This window comes from Rattus norvegicus, chromosome 11, assembly GCF_036323735.1.
Source record: "Rattus norvegicus strain BN/NHsdMcwi chromosome 11, GRCr8, whole genome shotgun sequence".
NCBI lineage: Eukaryota > Metazoa > Chordata > Mammalia > Rodentia > Muridae > Rattus > Rattus norvegicus.
Window position 1 is genome coordinate 42,579,201 of NC_086029.1, and position 14,110 is coordinate 42,593,310.

General features: G+C 46.5%; 1 protein-coding gene and 1 long non-coding RNA gene across 9 annotated transcripts in view; one reads left to right on the plus strand and one right to left on the minus strand.

The window, feature by feature from the left end:
* The window catches only part of Tiam1 (TIAM Rac1 associated GEF 1), a 348,754-nt gene that overhangs the window by 61,674 nt on the left and 272,970 nt on the right, over positions 1 to 14,110 (minus strand). For all 8 annotated transcript variants that reach the window (XM_039088432.2, XM_063270597.1, XM_039088430.2 and 5 more), the window contains 3 exons: positions 13,610 to 13,780; positions 7,754 to 7,858; positions 619 to 700 (listed from right to left, as the gene is read on the minus strand). In XM_039088432.2, coding sequence (XP_038944360.1) covers positions 619 to 700; positions 7,754 to 7,858; positions 13,610 to 13,780 — 358 coding nt within the window. The remainder of the gene's footprint in view (positions 1 to 618; positions 701 to 7,753; positions 7,859 to 13,609; positions 13,781 to 14,110) is intronic.
* Positions 7,096 to 8,842, plus strand: LOC134481052 (uncharacterized). Its single transcript, XR_010056247.1, has 2 exons — positions 7,096 to 7,353; positions 8,492 to 8,842. It is a non-coding gene; the product is annotated as an uncharacterized LOC134481052 (long non-coding RNA).

Here is a 14,110-nt window from a genome sequence, read left to right on the forward strand (position 1 = left end):
GTGTGTGTGTGTGTGTGTGTGTGTGTAAGTCTGTGTACATCTGTGTGCATGTGTCAGTGTGTGTGCATGTGTGTATATGTGCATGTGGTATATGTGTGTGTGTCCATGTGTGTATGCATGTGTATATGTGCATATATGTGCATGTGTATGCGTGTGTGTATGTGCGTGCATGTGCATGCATGTGTGCGTGCATGTGTGTGTGTGTGTGTGTGTGTGTGTGTGTATGTTATCCAGAAGCCAGAAGAGGGTGTTGGATGCCCTGGAGCTGGAGTTCAAAGCAGTTGTAAGCCCCTCAAGGTCCTGGCACCTGAATTTGGTTCCTCTAAAAGCAGCAAGTGCTCCTAACCACCAAGTTATCTCTGTGGTCCCTCTATCTGCGTCTTAGGGCAGCAGAGTCCCGTTGACTCAGGTTAGGGCCAGTGGCTTTCCTCGCTGTGCCGGGGTGAGCGCCTCTTTCATAGCTCAGCTGTGCTTCACAGCACAGGAGACGGACGTGTCGCTTCAAACAGGCCCCAAAGGCTTTTTATTGAATGGTAAATGTGCACACGTTCTGTTCACAGATGAAACCCTCTAACCGGAAACACAAACACCCAAGAGCAAAGACAAACAAAAACCTACCGTAATTATCGGCGGCCGCGTCGGACTTCTCAATGTGGATGTTCTGGGTGACTTTCGGACAGATTTCGATTTCTTTGTAAAGCTGCAAATCGGAGAGAGGGGCGCTAATTAGGATCCCGTCATAGATAGCTTCCTAGGGCTGACCAGCATTTTGTAAACTTATTTTTTTTCATAATTGATACTTGAACGAAAGTAGATGCCACATCAGTCTTTTTATTGGGTTAAAACCTACAGCTCTCATCACCAAGCTCAGCGATGGTTTAGAAACAGCACTGTTTCTAACCACACTCCCTCAGCATACACACCACTCCATATAACACCGTAATCCACTACAGACCCGAAACACAACGGCCCCGTCATTAATCCCTCTAGTGCCGGGGCAGGGACTCATCAAAATCAAGGGAGGGCTATAAACAGGCTGAGTGAACATCTTCACAGCAATGGGCACCTCTGTGCTTTCACAGAGCATTCTCACAGGAGGAAATCCACAGTAGCATGGCCGGGTAGATACAAACTGTCTGGATGACGAGATTCTCTGTTAGCCGCTTACAAAATTAGCTACTTAATTAAGCACGCAAGTTGATCAATTATCTAGAAACCCAACACAGTCTAGAACGTGTTTCTGTATAAACGCAAGGTTAAAGTAGCATATAGCTCACACATGAGAAAACGTTTAAATCAACTGACATGAGTTTCAACTGTGTGTCTTTTCGTCCCAGACTGGGACAATCACAAATGGGGGGCGCAGGCTGGTGAGAGAGTGTTTTAGCAAGTCTGTCAAGCCGGGGTAGACAGGGCAGGATCTGAATGCCGTCTTGCAAGCCCCAGAGATTTGGTTCTCTCTGTCCCACTGTGGTGACTTCCAGGCCAACTTGTGAAACCCAAAGGGGCCCAAGGTTAGGAGAGTGAACCTTCTTAGAAAAAAACCTAAAGCTGAAATCCAAATTTGAAGACAAAAGAGAAATGCAAACTATTACTGATCTTGAAATGGAATAAATCTCAAGCCATAGAATTTAATAGGAGCTTCATTCTGGGGCATCGAAGCAAAGTCCTCGGTGGCGGTGACCCCTGCCCCATCTCTTCAGGATGTTGTTTTATTCTGTCAAGAAGAAAATGCAGGGGCTAGAGAGACGGCTCAGCGGTTAAGAGCACCGACTGCTTTTCCAGAGGTCCTGAGTTCAATTCCCAGCAACCACATGGTGGCTCACAACCATCTGCAATGGGTTTGGGTGTGTCTGAAGACAGCGACAGTGTGCTTATATACATTAAGTAAATAAAAGAAGAAGAAGAAGAAGAAGAAGAAGAAGAAGAAGAAGAAGAAGAAGAAGAAGAAGAAGAAGAAGAAGAAGAAGAAGAAGATGATGCAGGTTTCTCTCTTAAGTATTCTGTGACACGATGTGATGGGGCTTAGAGCTAGAATACCAGCTGTACAGCCTGGGTGTCGGGGAGCTTAATTCAATATGGTTTTATTTAGACACTTCGGAAACGGTTTGCAAAATTAAATCCCCCAATTAGAAAACTTCAGCGGTAGAGACTTAAGGATCAGGATATACAGCCACTAAAATTACAAATACAGAATTATTTAAATAAAGCTGACAAGACATAGCAGGCAGCACAGTTCATCTCTGCCTTGGTAGTTTATTTTTAAGTAATGTGTGACAGCCAGTCCTTCCCACTAGGTGGCGGTATACACCCGTCAGTTCTGACCATCTCTGCAGACAGCCAGTGGGATACACTTGGCTCAGAATCTCTGCTCCCCACTGTGCCCACTGTCTCAGTGTCATATAAACCAGCCAGGGCCACACGCTCACTCTTGTGCTGCCCAAGACTGAGGCCAGGTTGAGCCAAAAAACTTCTGTGTCTTAAAATGTGTTTTCTGAAACCACAGTTCTGGGTTACCTTGAAAGCCAACCACTTTCTGCACAGGTAAGCAACACACATATTCAAGTTCCATATTTAAAGTAGTATTGAAGCATCTTCCCCAGCTCCTTTCGAAAACTAGATGGAAAGGATGATCAGATTTTAACACTGCTTTGACTAACCAGTTCTTGGGTTCTCACGAAATCATGTCCTGTCTCCCTGTCTCCCCTGGACACCCCAGCCCAAGCCACCATGGTCTCTTACCTCAGCTGCAGAAACCCTAGCCAGCAGGGCGTCTGCCTGCCCACTGCCCCATGCCCTGCGGTGAGTTTGCCATACACCAACCTCGAGGGGTCTGTTACAGAAGAGGTCAGCTGTTGTCATCGCTAGGTAACTCACAGGACTGGCTCCAGGACCTCCAGGACCCCAGAATACCCAAACCCGTGCACGCTCAACTCCTTTAGGGGAGACGGTGCAGTATTTGCATAAAAGCGATGTTCGCCAGCTCACGTGGATTTGACTTGTCTTTAGATTGCATTTGATACCTGCCCAATACAACTCAAATGATAGGCAAGTTGTCTTCACTTTGTATCATGTGGGGATAAGAACTGAGGCAGTCTACGCATATTCAGTAGGTCACGTCCATCCAACTGTATACTGCTCTGTGTGTTACAGAGAAGTCACAACAGGGAGCTTTCCTTTTGCTTCTGGGTTATTTTTGACTCTCAGTCTGCAGCTGAATGACTCCATAGACGCGGAAGGTCACGTGGAAGGCCCTTTCTCCCGGGTTCCCTTCTCCTTTGCACTGTGTCTGCACAGCCTCCCATTCCCCTTTAGCCCCTGTCCGTTGTTCCATCCTCTTGGTTACCTCACCACTTTACCCTCCCGGCATGGTACAGCCGGTTAAGGTGCTTCCTCCCCACCTCATGGTGAGCCAGGTTCCTTGCCTCTCTTTTGTACATGTAGATGTACATGTGTGTGTGCGTGTATGTGCACACATGCATGTGGTGGTCAGAGATGGGTGTCAAGTGCCTTCCCCAATCACTCTCTCTTCAAATTAGATGGCATCTCTCACTGAGCCTGGAGCCCAACAACTCAGTCAGGCCGGCCAGCCAGCCAGCTCTGAGGCTCCTGCTGTCTCCTGCGCTGGGAATAAAGGTGCCTCCACTTTACCACCTTTTACAGGGGTACCAGAGCTCATGCTTCTGTAGGAGGAATTTTACCAACTGACCTTTCCTCCAGACCCATGTCACATCTCCTTGAAACACTTTTCTGTAAAACACATGAGAGCATGCCTCGTTCTCCTTACCTCCTGACTCTGATGGCGGCACGCTTCAGCATGCCAACATGGTGCCTCTCTTTTCCTGTGCCCTAACTTCTTGCTTTTCCAAGCCTCAAAACCTGCTGTCAGTGACAGGTCTCTACGTGCATTTCTGATTCCCCTGCCTCTGGCACGTACCCTGTGAGGATCAGAGATTATGCTGGGCACAAAAACGCTAAGTAAATATTAGTTAGATGGGTGAATACATGAATTAATCAAATTTGGCTGCATATTTTATTCCCCCATCCCTTTAATAAGAACTCATTTAGTGTGAGATCTGAAAAGCTATTATCTCTACAGACTAAACCCCAGGTTTGTGACCATTCCAAGGACTGGTTCCAACAACTGTGTAGTCATGAAGAAATGGCCAAATGGGTATCATTTACATGCATATAATCAGTAAAGCAGGCACACGATGACTACTGGGAGAGATTCAGAGAACTCCCTGCCCACACACATGAATACTCATCACCCTCCAAGATCTTCCAAGTCCAGGACTTACTTTCCGCTACTGATGGGACAGAATTAAGTATTTGGGGTGGGGGTGGGGGGCCATATGTGAGGACATGGCGTGAGACACCTGCAGGTTCCTGCAGAGCCGTGTCCCAGCATGCAGGTGAGGTGGCAAAGCTAGCCAGCACCGTGCAGACTGCCACTTGCTCAGAAGGGAGCAAGAGAACAAATATGCTCGCAGGAAGCACGGTGTGCTCAGACGGGCCCTGCCTTGGCGTGACCACACACCCAGAGGAATGCTCTAAAGCAGGGATCCCAAACCAGGGACCCCTGAGATGACCCTAGGGACCTGGGAACTTAGAACAGAGAGGAAAAGGCACCCTATTATACTTATTTAGAGAAGAGTGCCCAGCATCTTCATGCCCCAGGTTGCACGGGGGCAACCTGAACAACGATCCTGAGAGCTCGAAGCCCGTGGCTTCATGGTGGATACTACAGCTACCTCAGTATCGAATCCCAGCTGCTATTAATACCTCAGGTGTCACTTATGCTCACCACTATTTCCAAGCGGAGTAGCTACGACCCCTACTGCTAAGGCTTGTCTGTTGCCTATCATTTAAAACTGATTTTTTGCTGAGCATCTTGTTATAACTAAGCCATGGGAAAGTCTATACATCCTATCCCACGTGACTGTAAGCATCACGGGGAAGGGGTCTGGAAGCTCTGTCAGGCACGGAAGCTGCCTGGAACATAAGAAGCTGAGAGGACTTGGTGAGCCAGAGGTGCTGGGGTAAGCCAGACCCTGGTAACTGCTTCCTTGGGGATCTCGAGGCCGGAGACCTTTGCAAAGGGTGAGAGAAAACACAATGGTCCCTTTGTACTTCAGTTTTTCCTTAATTATAACACATGCATAACAATTATAGGCCTAAACAGACTTGAGTGCAGAGCTCCATCCTCGGCGCAACATCATTTTCTCGTGGATAAAGCCACATAGTATCCATAGCTTAAGTATGATACGTGAGGGGGATGGAGGGTTTGCTCAGTGGTTAGGACCACTCACTGCTCTTGTAGGGGACCCAGTTCAAGTCCCGGCGCCCATATGGAGGCTCACAACTGTCTGTCACTCCCATCCCAGGGGGATGTGACTCCTTGTGACTTCTTTAGGTACTAGGCATGTACATGGTACTCACAAACATGCAGGCAAAACATTCATACACACAGAATAACAAAATAAATCTAAAAGTTTTTTTGTTCACAACAATAATATATGAGTAGTAAACACTTTAAAGCCATGGCTCGATTAGCACACGTGCTTGACATGTAAAGGGCCCAATTAGAACACGTCTGACATGTACAGGATCTGATTAGCACACATGCCTGGTGTATACAGGAAGTCGGTTGCTTATGTGCCCTGCAATTAATTGTATGCAAAACTTACAAACTGTAAGGCATAAACGAAGCGATCTTTTTACAATGTTATCGGCCTAGCCTCTCTGACTTTTTTTTAAAATTTATTTATTTATTTTATGCATATGAGTACACTGTAGCTGTCTTCAGACACACCAGAAGAGGGCATCGGATCTCTTTACAGATGGTTGTGAGCCACCATGTGGTTGCTGGGAATTGAACTCAGGACCTCTGGAAGAGCAGTCGGTGCTCTTAACCACTGAGCCATCTCTCCAGCCCCTCTCTGACTTTTTTGATCATGTAGCTCCAAGTTATGCACCAAGACGGAACTGTAGCAGAGGCTAGCCCCAAGCTTTGGCTCTCAATCCTCTTGTCTCCCAGCACTGCAGTTTCAGATGTTTACCATACTACGCACACGATTTCTTTTCCCTCTGGAAAACATCTTACTATGCTGTTCACCAGGCTAACCTTGAACTCCTAGGGGGTCACGGAATTCTTCTGCCTCAGCCTCCGAGCAGTGAGAGCTATGGATACAGGCTACAGTGCTGAGCTAATGCTTTTCCTCTTGGGCAAGGAAAGGACCCCTTGTGCATGTTCACAGAACAGAAATAACTGGCTATTTAATTCTTAGAAGTAACACCTTGGCTTCTCACTGTTAACGCGACCTGCTCCATCAACACAGTCGGCAGTGGCCTAGAGTAGAGTAATCATTCGGGTCCTTTTCCTTTTTCAATATTTATTTTTTTTGTATTTGAGTGGTTTTGCCTGCAGGCACATTTAGGCACCATGTGTGTGCAGTGACTGCAGAGGCCAGAAGAGGGCATGAGATAGCCCAGAATCAGAATGATGATGGTTGTGAGCCAGCACGTGTCTGGCTCATCTACAAGAACGGACGGTGTTCTTAACCACAGAACCACCCACCACACCGGTCCTACTTTGATCCTTTTCCAACATTTAACATGATCAGACTGTCTCAGGAGAACAATCTCATATTTCCTTAAAAAAAAAAAAAACATTTAGAGAGATCTGGGGTGACCTTTTCAGCTGGCAGAATCATTCTGAATCATAACTCACAGTGGAAACAGCCGTATGTATCTGTCAAAGTGCTTTAAACAGTGTGCTTAAGGTTAGTGAGAATTCCTAAATAGAAGAAGTACAGTTCAAGAGGTTGATCTAAAATACCACTCCCTATGAAATTACACTGCCGTTCCTCTTTCCAAAAGGAACCTCTGGGCTGTACTTCCGGGTCTGCTTTCTGTGGTGAGGCTCTCCCCTGTTTTTGACCCCATATCCATGTCAAAGAGTTCTGTGTTCCCCAGAAGGATGACTAAGTACCAAGAGGCCAGAACATTCTCCAAGAGAGGCCCTTATTCCCCAAACCATTGTTTACTGGAACTGAAAAGTACACAGTTCTGCTAAAAGGAACCTGCCAGTGGTTACCACGGTGACAGCCACTAACACCTACCGAGAAACCATTCTCCCACCCTTTGTAAAGTCCCAGAACGTTCAGTATTGGTGTCTTACTGTTTGCCAGGCCCTTGGGCTTAGTAAGCAGAACTGATGTAAGCTCAGGCCCGGATGAAAAACCAAATTCCCTACCTCTACAGAAAGTCAGTCAACCATAGATGTCTCCAAGGATCTATATGAACGAAGTCTCTGCAAGCTGGGTGATGTACCAGCTGGATGTGCGGCAGGTAGGGGTGGGGTGTTACACCCACAAGATTTAACCCATCAGCTCTGAATGGAGAAGCTGTGCAAAACTAGAGCGCTTTCACTGTGACAACCGCCAACTGATCTTAGAGTAAGCAATTACAAAGAAACGTGCTCAGCAGGGTTGGTCCTGAGGACTGGGCTCTTATCTGGGCTATCTGTGGTCTTCGGTGTGCAGCCCGGCTTTCAGGACAAGCAAAGGCGACTTTCTACTCTGGGGTTCCTGTGTTAGGCAAGGTTACTTCCACCAGCCTTGGAGCTCTGAAGGAAGCTCCTTCATTTCAGAACTTGTTCCACTCCACCAGCTACAATTACCACAAGTACACACATAGTGTGAAAATGATCTCGAACAGAGTGAACACGGACAGTGGCCGTAAACATTACCAGCTCGTAAATGTCCTCCTCGGGTTGCGGGACATAGAACTGCATCTTGTTCTCCATCAGAAATTTCAGGCGCAGGTAATGGGCAGAATGATCCAGTTGGTGCGCCTAGGATGGGAAGGAAAGAAAATGGCGATTCAGTGGTAAACGGGCGAGATTATGTCCTCAAGAGTGAGGGGGCTTGTTATCTCCTTTCCCAAGGGCATCAGGGATGGGGGTAGGTGACAGGTTTCTATACCCAAAAGATTAGAATACAAATCAGACCTTGAACCCATTAATAAAACGTCACAGGGATCCTGCAACTCAATGCAGAAGAGTGAGTCGCAGACTCTGCCGTGTGCTTGGTTGTTTTTCAACGAAGTCTTCTTAAAGCTCCTGCAGTTCACACACTCACATGGTGACGAGGAAGGGAGGAAGGATTTACAGTGAGAGGAGGCCAGGTCCCAGCACAAGACTTAGAGGCTCACGCTAAGCACGTCAGCACACTAGCAAGGGGTCTGAATCCCAGTCCTGCTTGGATACCCCAGAATGGGACTCCCTCAGGCTGTGCAAGTAATTAATGCCTTCAACCTGGGAAGTGCATCGAACGGCTTGGGGATTAGAGTTCTCAGGGCCTTGCTGTTCCTCTGGGATGATAGCTCGATGTACCTACTCTCTCTAAAAAGCCATCCTCGAGTCAACCTGATTACAGAAGAGAGAGCGTGGCAATATGGGTTTATAAATATTTTTTTCAATACACAGCCAAGAAGACACGTGGAAGAAAAGAAACACGCTTTTCAAATGTTACAAGATGATGTGAAATTATAACACAAGAGAGGAGATACTTAAATGGGTAAACTGAATTTTAAAGTGCCGTTATCATCTGAAAAATGCACCCTAAAATACTAGCCAGTAAGTGAAAAGCTATTCGGAATTTGCTTCCAAAATCATCCACACCTGGAGGCAGAATAAACAAACCAGTGAAACATGGTAATTATATATCCTATACAATGGGTACTTGGGGATTTAGTACACCATCTCACTTCTACATAAATTTGAAATTTCTGAAGTTTTTAAAATAAAATTTCAATTTTATATAACGTGATAAAAAAATCTCTCAATGTTCTGTGATAAGAATTATCTTTTAATAAGTGAGATGTATTAGAGTGGGTATAAACCCTTACTTTATATTGCCAGTATACATAAACACATAGGCCAAAATGGCATCCGGTCATTATTACCTTAATATTCAGTCAGCCCCAGCTCACAGTGTGAGCAGGGTGCCAGGCGGGCACTCAGAAAGAGAAGAGACACCAGTCAGATCACTGAGGGCCTCTGGGGTGAGCCTGGCTTTGGAGAATTGGTGTGCAGAGACTGGGAGACAGAGGAGGTGGTGCCTTAGGTTTTTAAATAAATACATGCACAGAGAGAGGGCAGTCGTGTATTACCACAAAAGCACGTTTTCAGGAAGTGGGAATAAGTTAGCTCCATGGCAGCCAGCATGCGGCGGATGGAAAAGTTGCTTTCACTGCTGGTTCTTGGGGAAAGGCAGCCTGTGTTCTAACCCCAAGGATGGTGACGTTTCTATTCCATGCAGCGGAATAAACACCATTCCTGATACACTCCAGCAGCTGGCTTCCCCTTCACTATGTTTGAGGCTGGATGGACAGCCCTTGGCTCTCTACGGAAGTCAGAGATGAAGAAGAAGGGGCATGGGTGAGCCTTGTGTGCCTGTAAGGGGCTGGGGGAGAGATACTTCTCACTCTCCCAGGGCTTCACAGCTCCTTTAATTACAAGCAAACATTTTGTTTTGCCATCTGTTCCCTACTGAGGCGAAAGGGAAGGAGGACTGAGTTTCATGCGGTCTCGAGTACAGGGACAAAGCAGCTTGGCTACTTTTCGGCTGTCCTTAATAAACACTCCTGGACAGTCCTAACCAGAATATGGCTTCCACAATCTCCTTCTGGACATCCCAGCCTTGTGCTAACCTCACTCAGGGGATTCTGGGACAAACCGCAGTGGGACGCTCATCAGCCAACTGTCAGGCATCGCTGAACAGAATGAGCGACCCCCTCCCCTGTCCCCGGGTCCCCATTCCCAGATGCCACACTGCTGACATTTGGAATTGCACAGGGAAGGACAAACAGCAGCTGAGTTTTAGTACGGAGAACGTGGCTCACACCGCACATATTCCCCCAAACTTCTCTCCATTACTCATCGTCTTGATAACTTTTAAAAAATTAAAGGTGAATACATGTTACCTGCTGTGAAAATAGCGACAGGCTGGCATGCCACCAGCGCATGTGTGCAGTCCCTGTGCTCTAGAGGTTACGGCAGGAGTGTTTCACCGCTGAGAACAGCTCAGGCTCAAAATAAATAGGTAAGCAAATATTTACATGGGCTTAGTAAGAGATCCAAAGACCCTTTCAGTTGGTGAATAGTTATTCTAAAATCAGGTCATGGAAGGTAAGCTTTCCTGTGGGTCCTCCCACTTCAGTGAAAGTTTCAAGAGTTGTGATCTGAAGTAAAGCAGGAGCTAATTCAGTCTTCCGACTCTCGAGGAGAGCGTCACGAACTTCCGTATCAGAGCAGGCAGAACTACGACCACGCTCATAACACTGTTTATGCCCAAAGGATCCAAGTGTTAGAGAATAGTGATGAACGGTCGGTGAGCGTCTGGCTCGTTTTGACTTTGCAAAACATTCAAGAGAAAATTTTCTTGCAAGAGGAATTCCATTAGTGGAGGTGGGGGGGCAGTAAACAGTACAAATTTGCTTTCCAGAGTACGTTTACTCAAACCACTTAGCATTATATCCACTTTGAGTCAAGAAAGCCCAGCTGTAAATTGTGCTGTAAAATAAATACTACAACTGGGCAAGTTTAGTTAGCACTAAAAAAAAAAAAAAAAACTCAGATTTTACTATAATTATTTCAAAGGATTAAGTAGCTATGTAGTTCCTTTTAATAAATAATTCAAGCCACCGAAATGCAGAAGAATTGGGTTGGGGAGACAGCTGAGTTGGGAAGTGGGTGCCTTGTGAGCGTGAGACCCGAGGCCCACTTCAAGAACTAGACTAGGAGTGATGGCATGTCACTCCGACCCCAGGGTTTGGGACCGGGGACAGGACCCTGGGGCTAGCTGGCCAGCCGATCTCTAGCTTACTCTGTGAGGTCTAGGACAATGGGAAACCCTAACTCAAAGGAGGTGGACTGTGTCCCTGAAAATGGCACTGGAGGGTTGTCCTTTGGTCTACACAGACACAGTGAACAGATACACACATAACAACACACGGTCATACATGAACAATAAGAGTAACGGTGAAAGAATGGATCGTCTTTGCAACTTTTTATAATTGCAATAATCTGAATATATTTTTTTAAAAAAAACCATAGGCTGACATGGTCACTGGCTACGTTTGACAGTCATCTCAGCAACATCTCGCACATGAAATGTATATCTTGAAACATTTACTATACCAGAACTTGACTGGTGATTGGATGGATTGCAGATGGCAAACTGAGGTGAAATGATGTGGGTCAGAGGATAGGAAAGAGAATGAGCTAATGCAAGAGACAGAGAGAAGAAACTGATGATTAGATATTAGGAACAGCATCCGTTGCCAATGCAGAGCTCAACAGTAATGACGTAAAAGACCATTCGCCGTTATACTAGATCACTTCATAACTCGCCCCACACCCTCTCTCCCCTCTCCATCCACAAGGGTAAAATGGCTCCACCAATTACAGACACCCAAGTCTGAGCACACTATATAATTTATCCTATGTAGACGCTTCTCTAGAGACCATAAGTTTCTTAAAGGTGGAGGTTTCCCATTTTTTAAACTCGAGAGCCATATGCATGTACGTGGTGCTGTCCTATTTCTATGTTTTGACAGGGAAAGGGGAGACCCAGGAACACTGGGCAAGATGATCCATTTTTGTCCCATGTCCCAGAAAGGGACTTGTACCTTAAGGATGCCCATGGGAACTCAGTAAGAAACTAAAAACTAGAGGAACAGGGTGACAGTATCATTTGATGATCATCTCTACAGGACAGAAGTGACATTACCTTTTAGTTCCTTGTAGTTTCTAGAAAGGCTAAATGCTTCTTTTAAAAAAAAATGATCCAACTAATTCATTGTCCTTCCTACCGACCAATTCCCCACGAAAGCATGGCCACTCCAAAACTGTGGCTTGATTCTTAGTTCCTCAAGGACGCTCCACGGCTATGTCACTCCCCAGGAAACACCTTCTAGGACTCGGCTTGTGCAAAAATGCTAGGGTTCAACTTCCAACAACTAAGAACAAGTCCCACAGCTCTGCGGAATATTAGCCGTTCTCTAAAGAACTGTGCTCAGCTATAAATAAAGGAACACGGGAATCCTCAGAAGGCCGATCTTGTTAAGTAATTAAAACGAAAAGCCATGAACAGAGATGCCATTGTGTTCGAAAGCTAGAACTCACGTGCACGAAAGAACTGACGTGTGTGAGTGCTATCACTTACTTTTAATGCCTACATGGGGGCCGATTTTAGCTTTGTCCTCAAACAGCAAGTTGGTCTACTTTTCTGCACGTAAAGCTGTTGAAATGTCTTGTATGTAGCAGATTATTCCCCCCCATTCACATGATCAGCTATATTTCTTATATTAGCTATATTTCTTGTGTTAGGCATCAGTGATTTTTTTTAAAGGCATATATAAATTTCTGGTAGTGTAATCACAACATGTGTGTTGAGAGAGTGAAATTATTCAATATTTACAAATCATGTGTTGAATGAACAGGGCTTTTAAAATGTCAATTTTTGTTCATCCAAATGGTTCTAGAATAAAATTAGGATAAAAAAGATTTCTATTTTTGGAGCCCTGTGGAAGTTGACTCTCCTAAGAATATATTCTCGGAGCCTTGTGCACTGTCCTTCCCACAGACTAACACTCTGAGAGTCTCTGAGTGTTCACCTGTCACAACTGCACACACGCCGGTTGGGGTCAGTGTGAACAGGGCTGTCCCTGCACGCTCACTTGGCTGACCTTCCTGTCCTTTCTGATTGTGATGTGAGCTTGGCCAAGTACCTAAGGCTTCTGGACCCTCGCTTCCTGTATCTGCAAAGCAGGAAAGTGATGTTCCTTTTCAGTCGTGATGTGGTCGGCTGAGACCACAGATGCCATTATGTTCGGAAAAGTAAAACCCAGCGTTCGAGAATGGTGACTTCCCTCTTCCTGCTGACACTCAAGGACCGTGCCCAGCTGTGGAGAGGCTCCCCTTGGAGAAGATGGAGGCGTTTCCCCATTGTGAGGCGAAAGCGGAACGAAGCCAATCACCATCTAGTTAGAAAACACACGATGGTTCCCTGTCTCCAGAAAGAGGAACTTCCCATCGTGCCAAACTCACTTCAGATTTTCCCTAACCTAAAGATGTCCCTGGTGTATCGGTTACTATTCAAACACCAGTTGGCAAAATGGGGTGATACGACTGGACGCATGTATGTGCGAGCGTGTAGAAAAACAGAAGGGCAAGCAGCAGAGTGTCCACAGAGGTCCTAACAAGCTTCACTCTCATCTCGTGTTCTCTACACAGTATGCAGGGAGAGGTGGTGTATTCATTATAAACCTAAGACATTGGGACATGGAGATGAAACACTCGGAAGAGGTTCCCTCCTCCTCACTCAGACACTCACTGCTTACACATGGTGCATGCTGTCATGAAGGAATGCAGGGCTGCCTGCATGTGCCAGGCATACCCAGCCTCCTCCCTCAGACTGTGCCCACAGGTGCCAGGCATACCCAGCCTCCTCCCTCAGACTGTGCCCACGGGAGGTGGAGAAGAGGCCCCGCCTCCCCCGATTCTGCTCTTCTCAGGAGAACAACCTGAAGAGCCATGTACCTTGCAAATGAGCTCCAAGGTGTCCCTCGCAGTGTCCCCCGGCCGGACAACCGTCAAGGCTGGCTGATTATTGGGTAGACAGAACCAGGATGGAGTGAAATATTCATGGACCCAAATGTCACAGTCAGGATTGTGCTGGTGGACACTGGGTAAGACCACTTCCTTCTCCCTCTGTGATAAGAAGCAAAGTCATCAGCACTGGCTGCCATGGTCCACCTCTAATGACTTCAGATGCCCAGATTACCTAAACCCAGGGAAACAGCCTAGGCTGGAAGGAGGGACCCCGCTGGGAGGGAGGAGACCCCTGGGGGAGACAGCTATTGAGAAAGGAGTTTTATGAGAAGAAAGGCAGGCAGCCTGTGACTCAGGACACAGGGCACATGCCCCCACATTGTCTACAGCCATGATGTGAGCATGGTATGGATGAGCAGAGAGCAAAATCATTCGGTTCAGCCCAATGCCTCTTCCACAAAGGCACTTTGAATTTTGAGCAGAAAATTC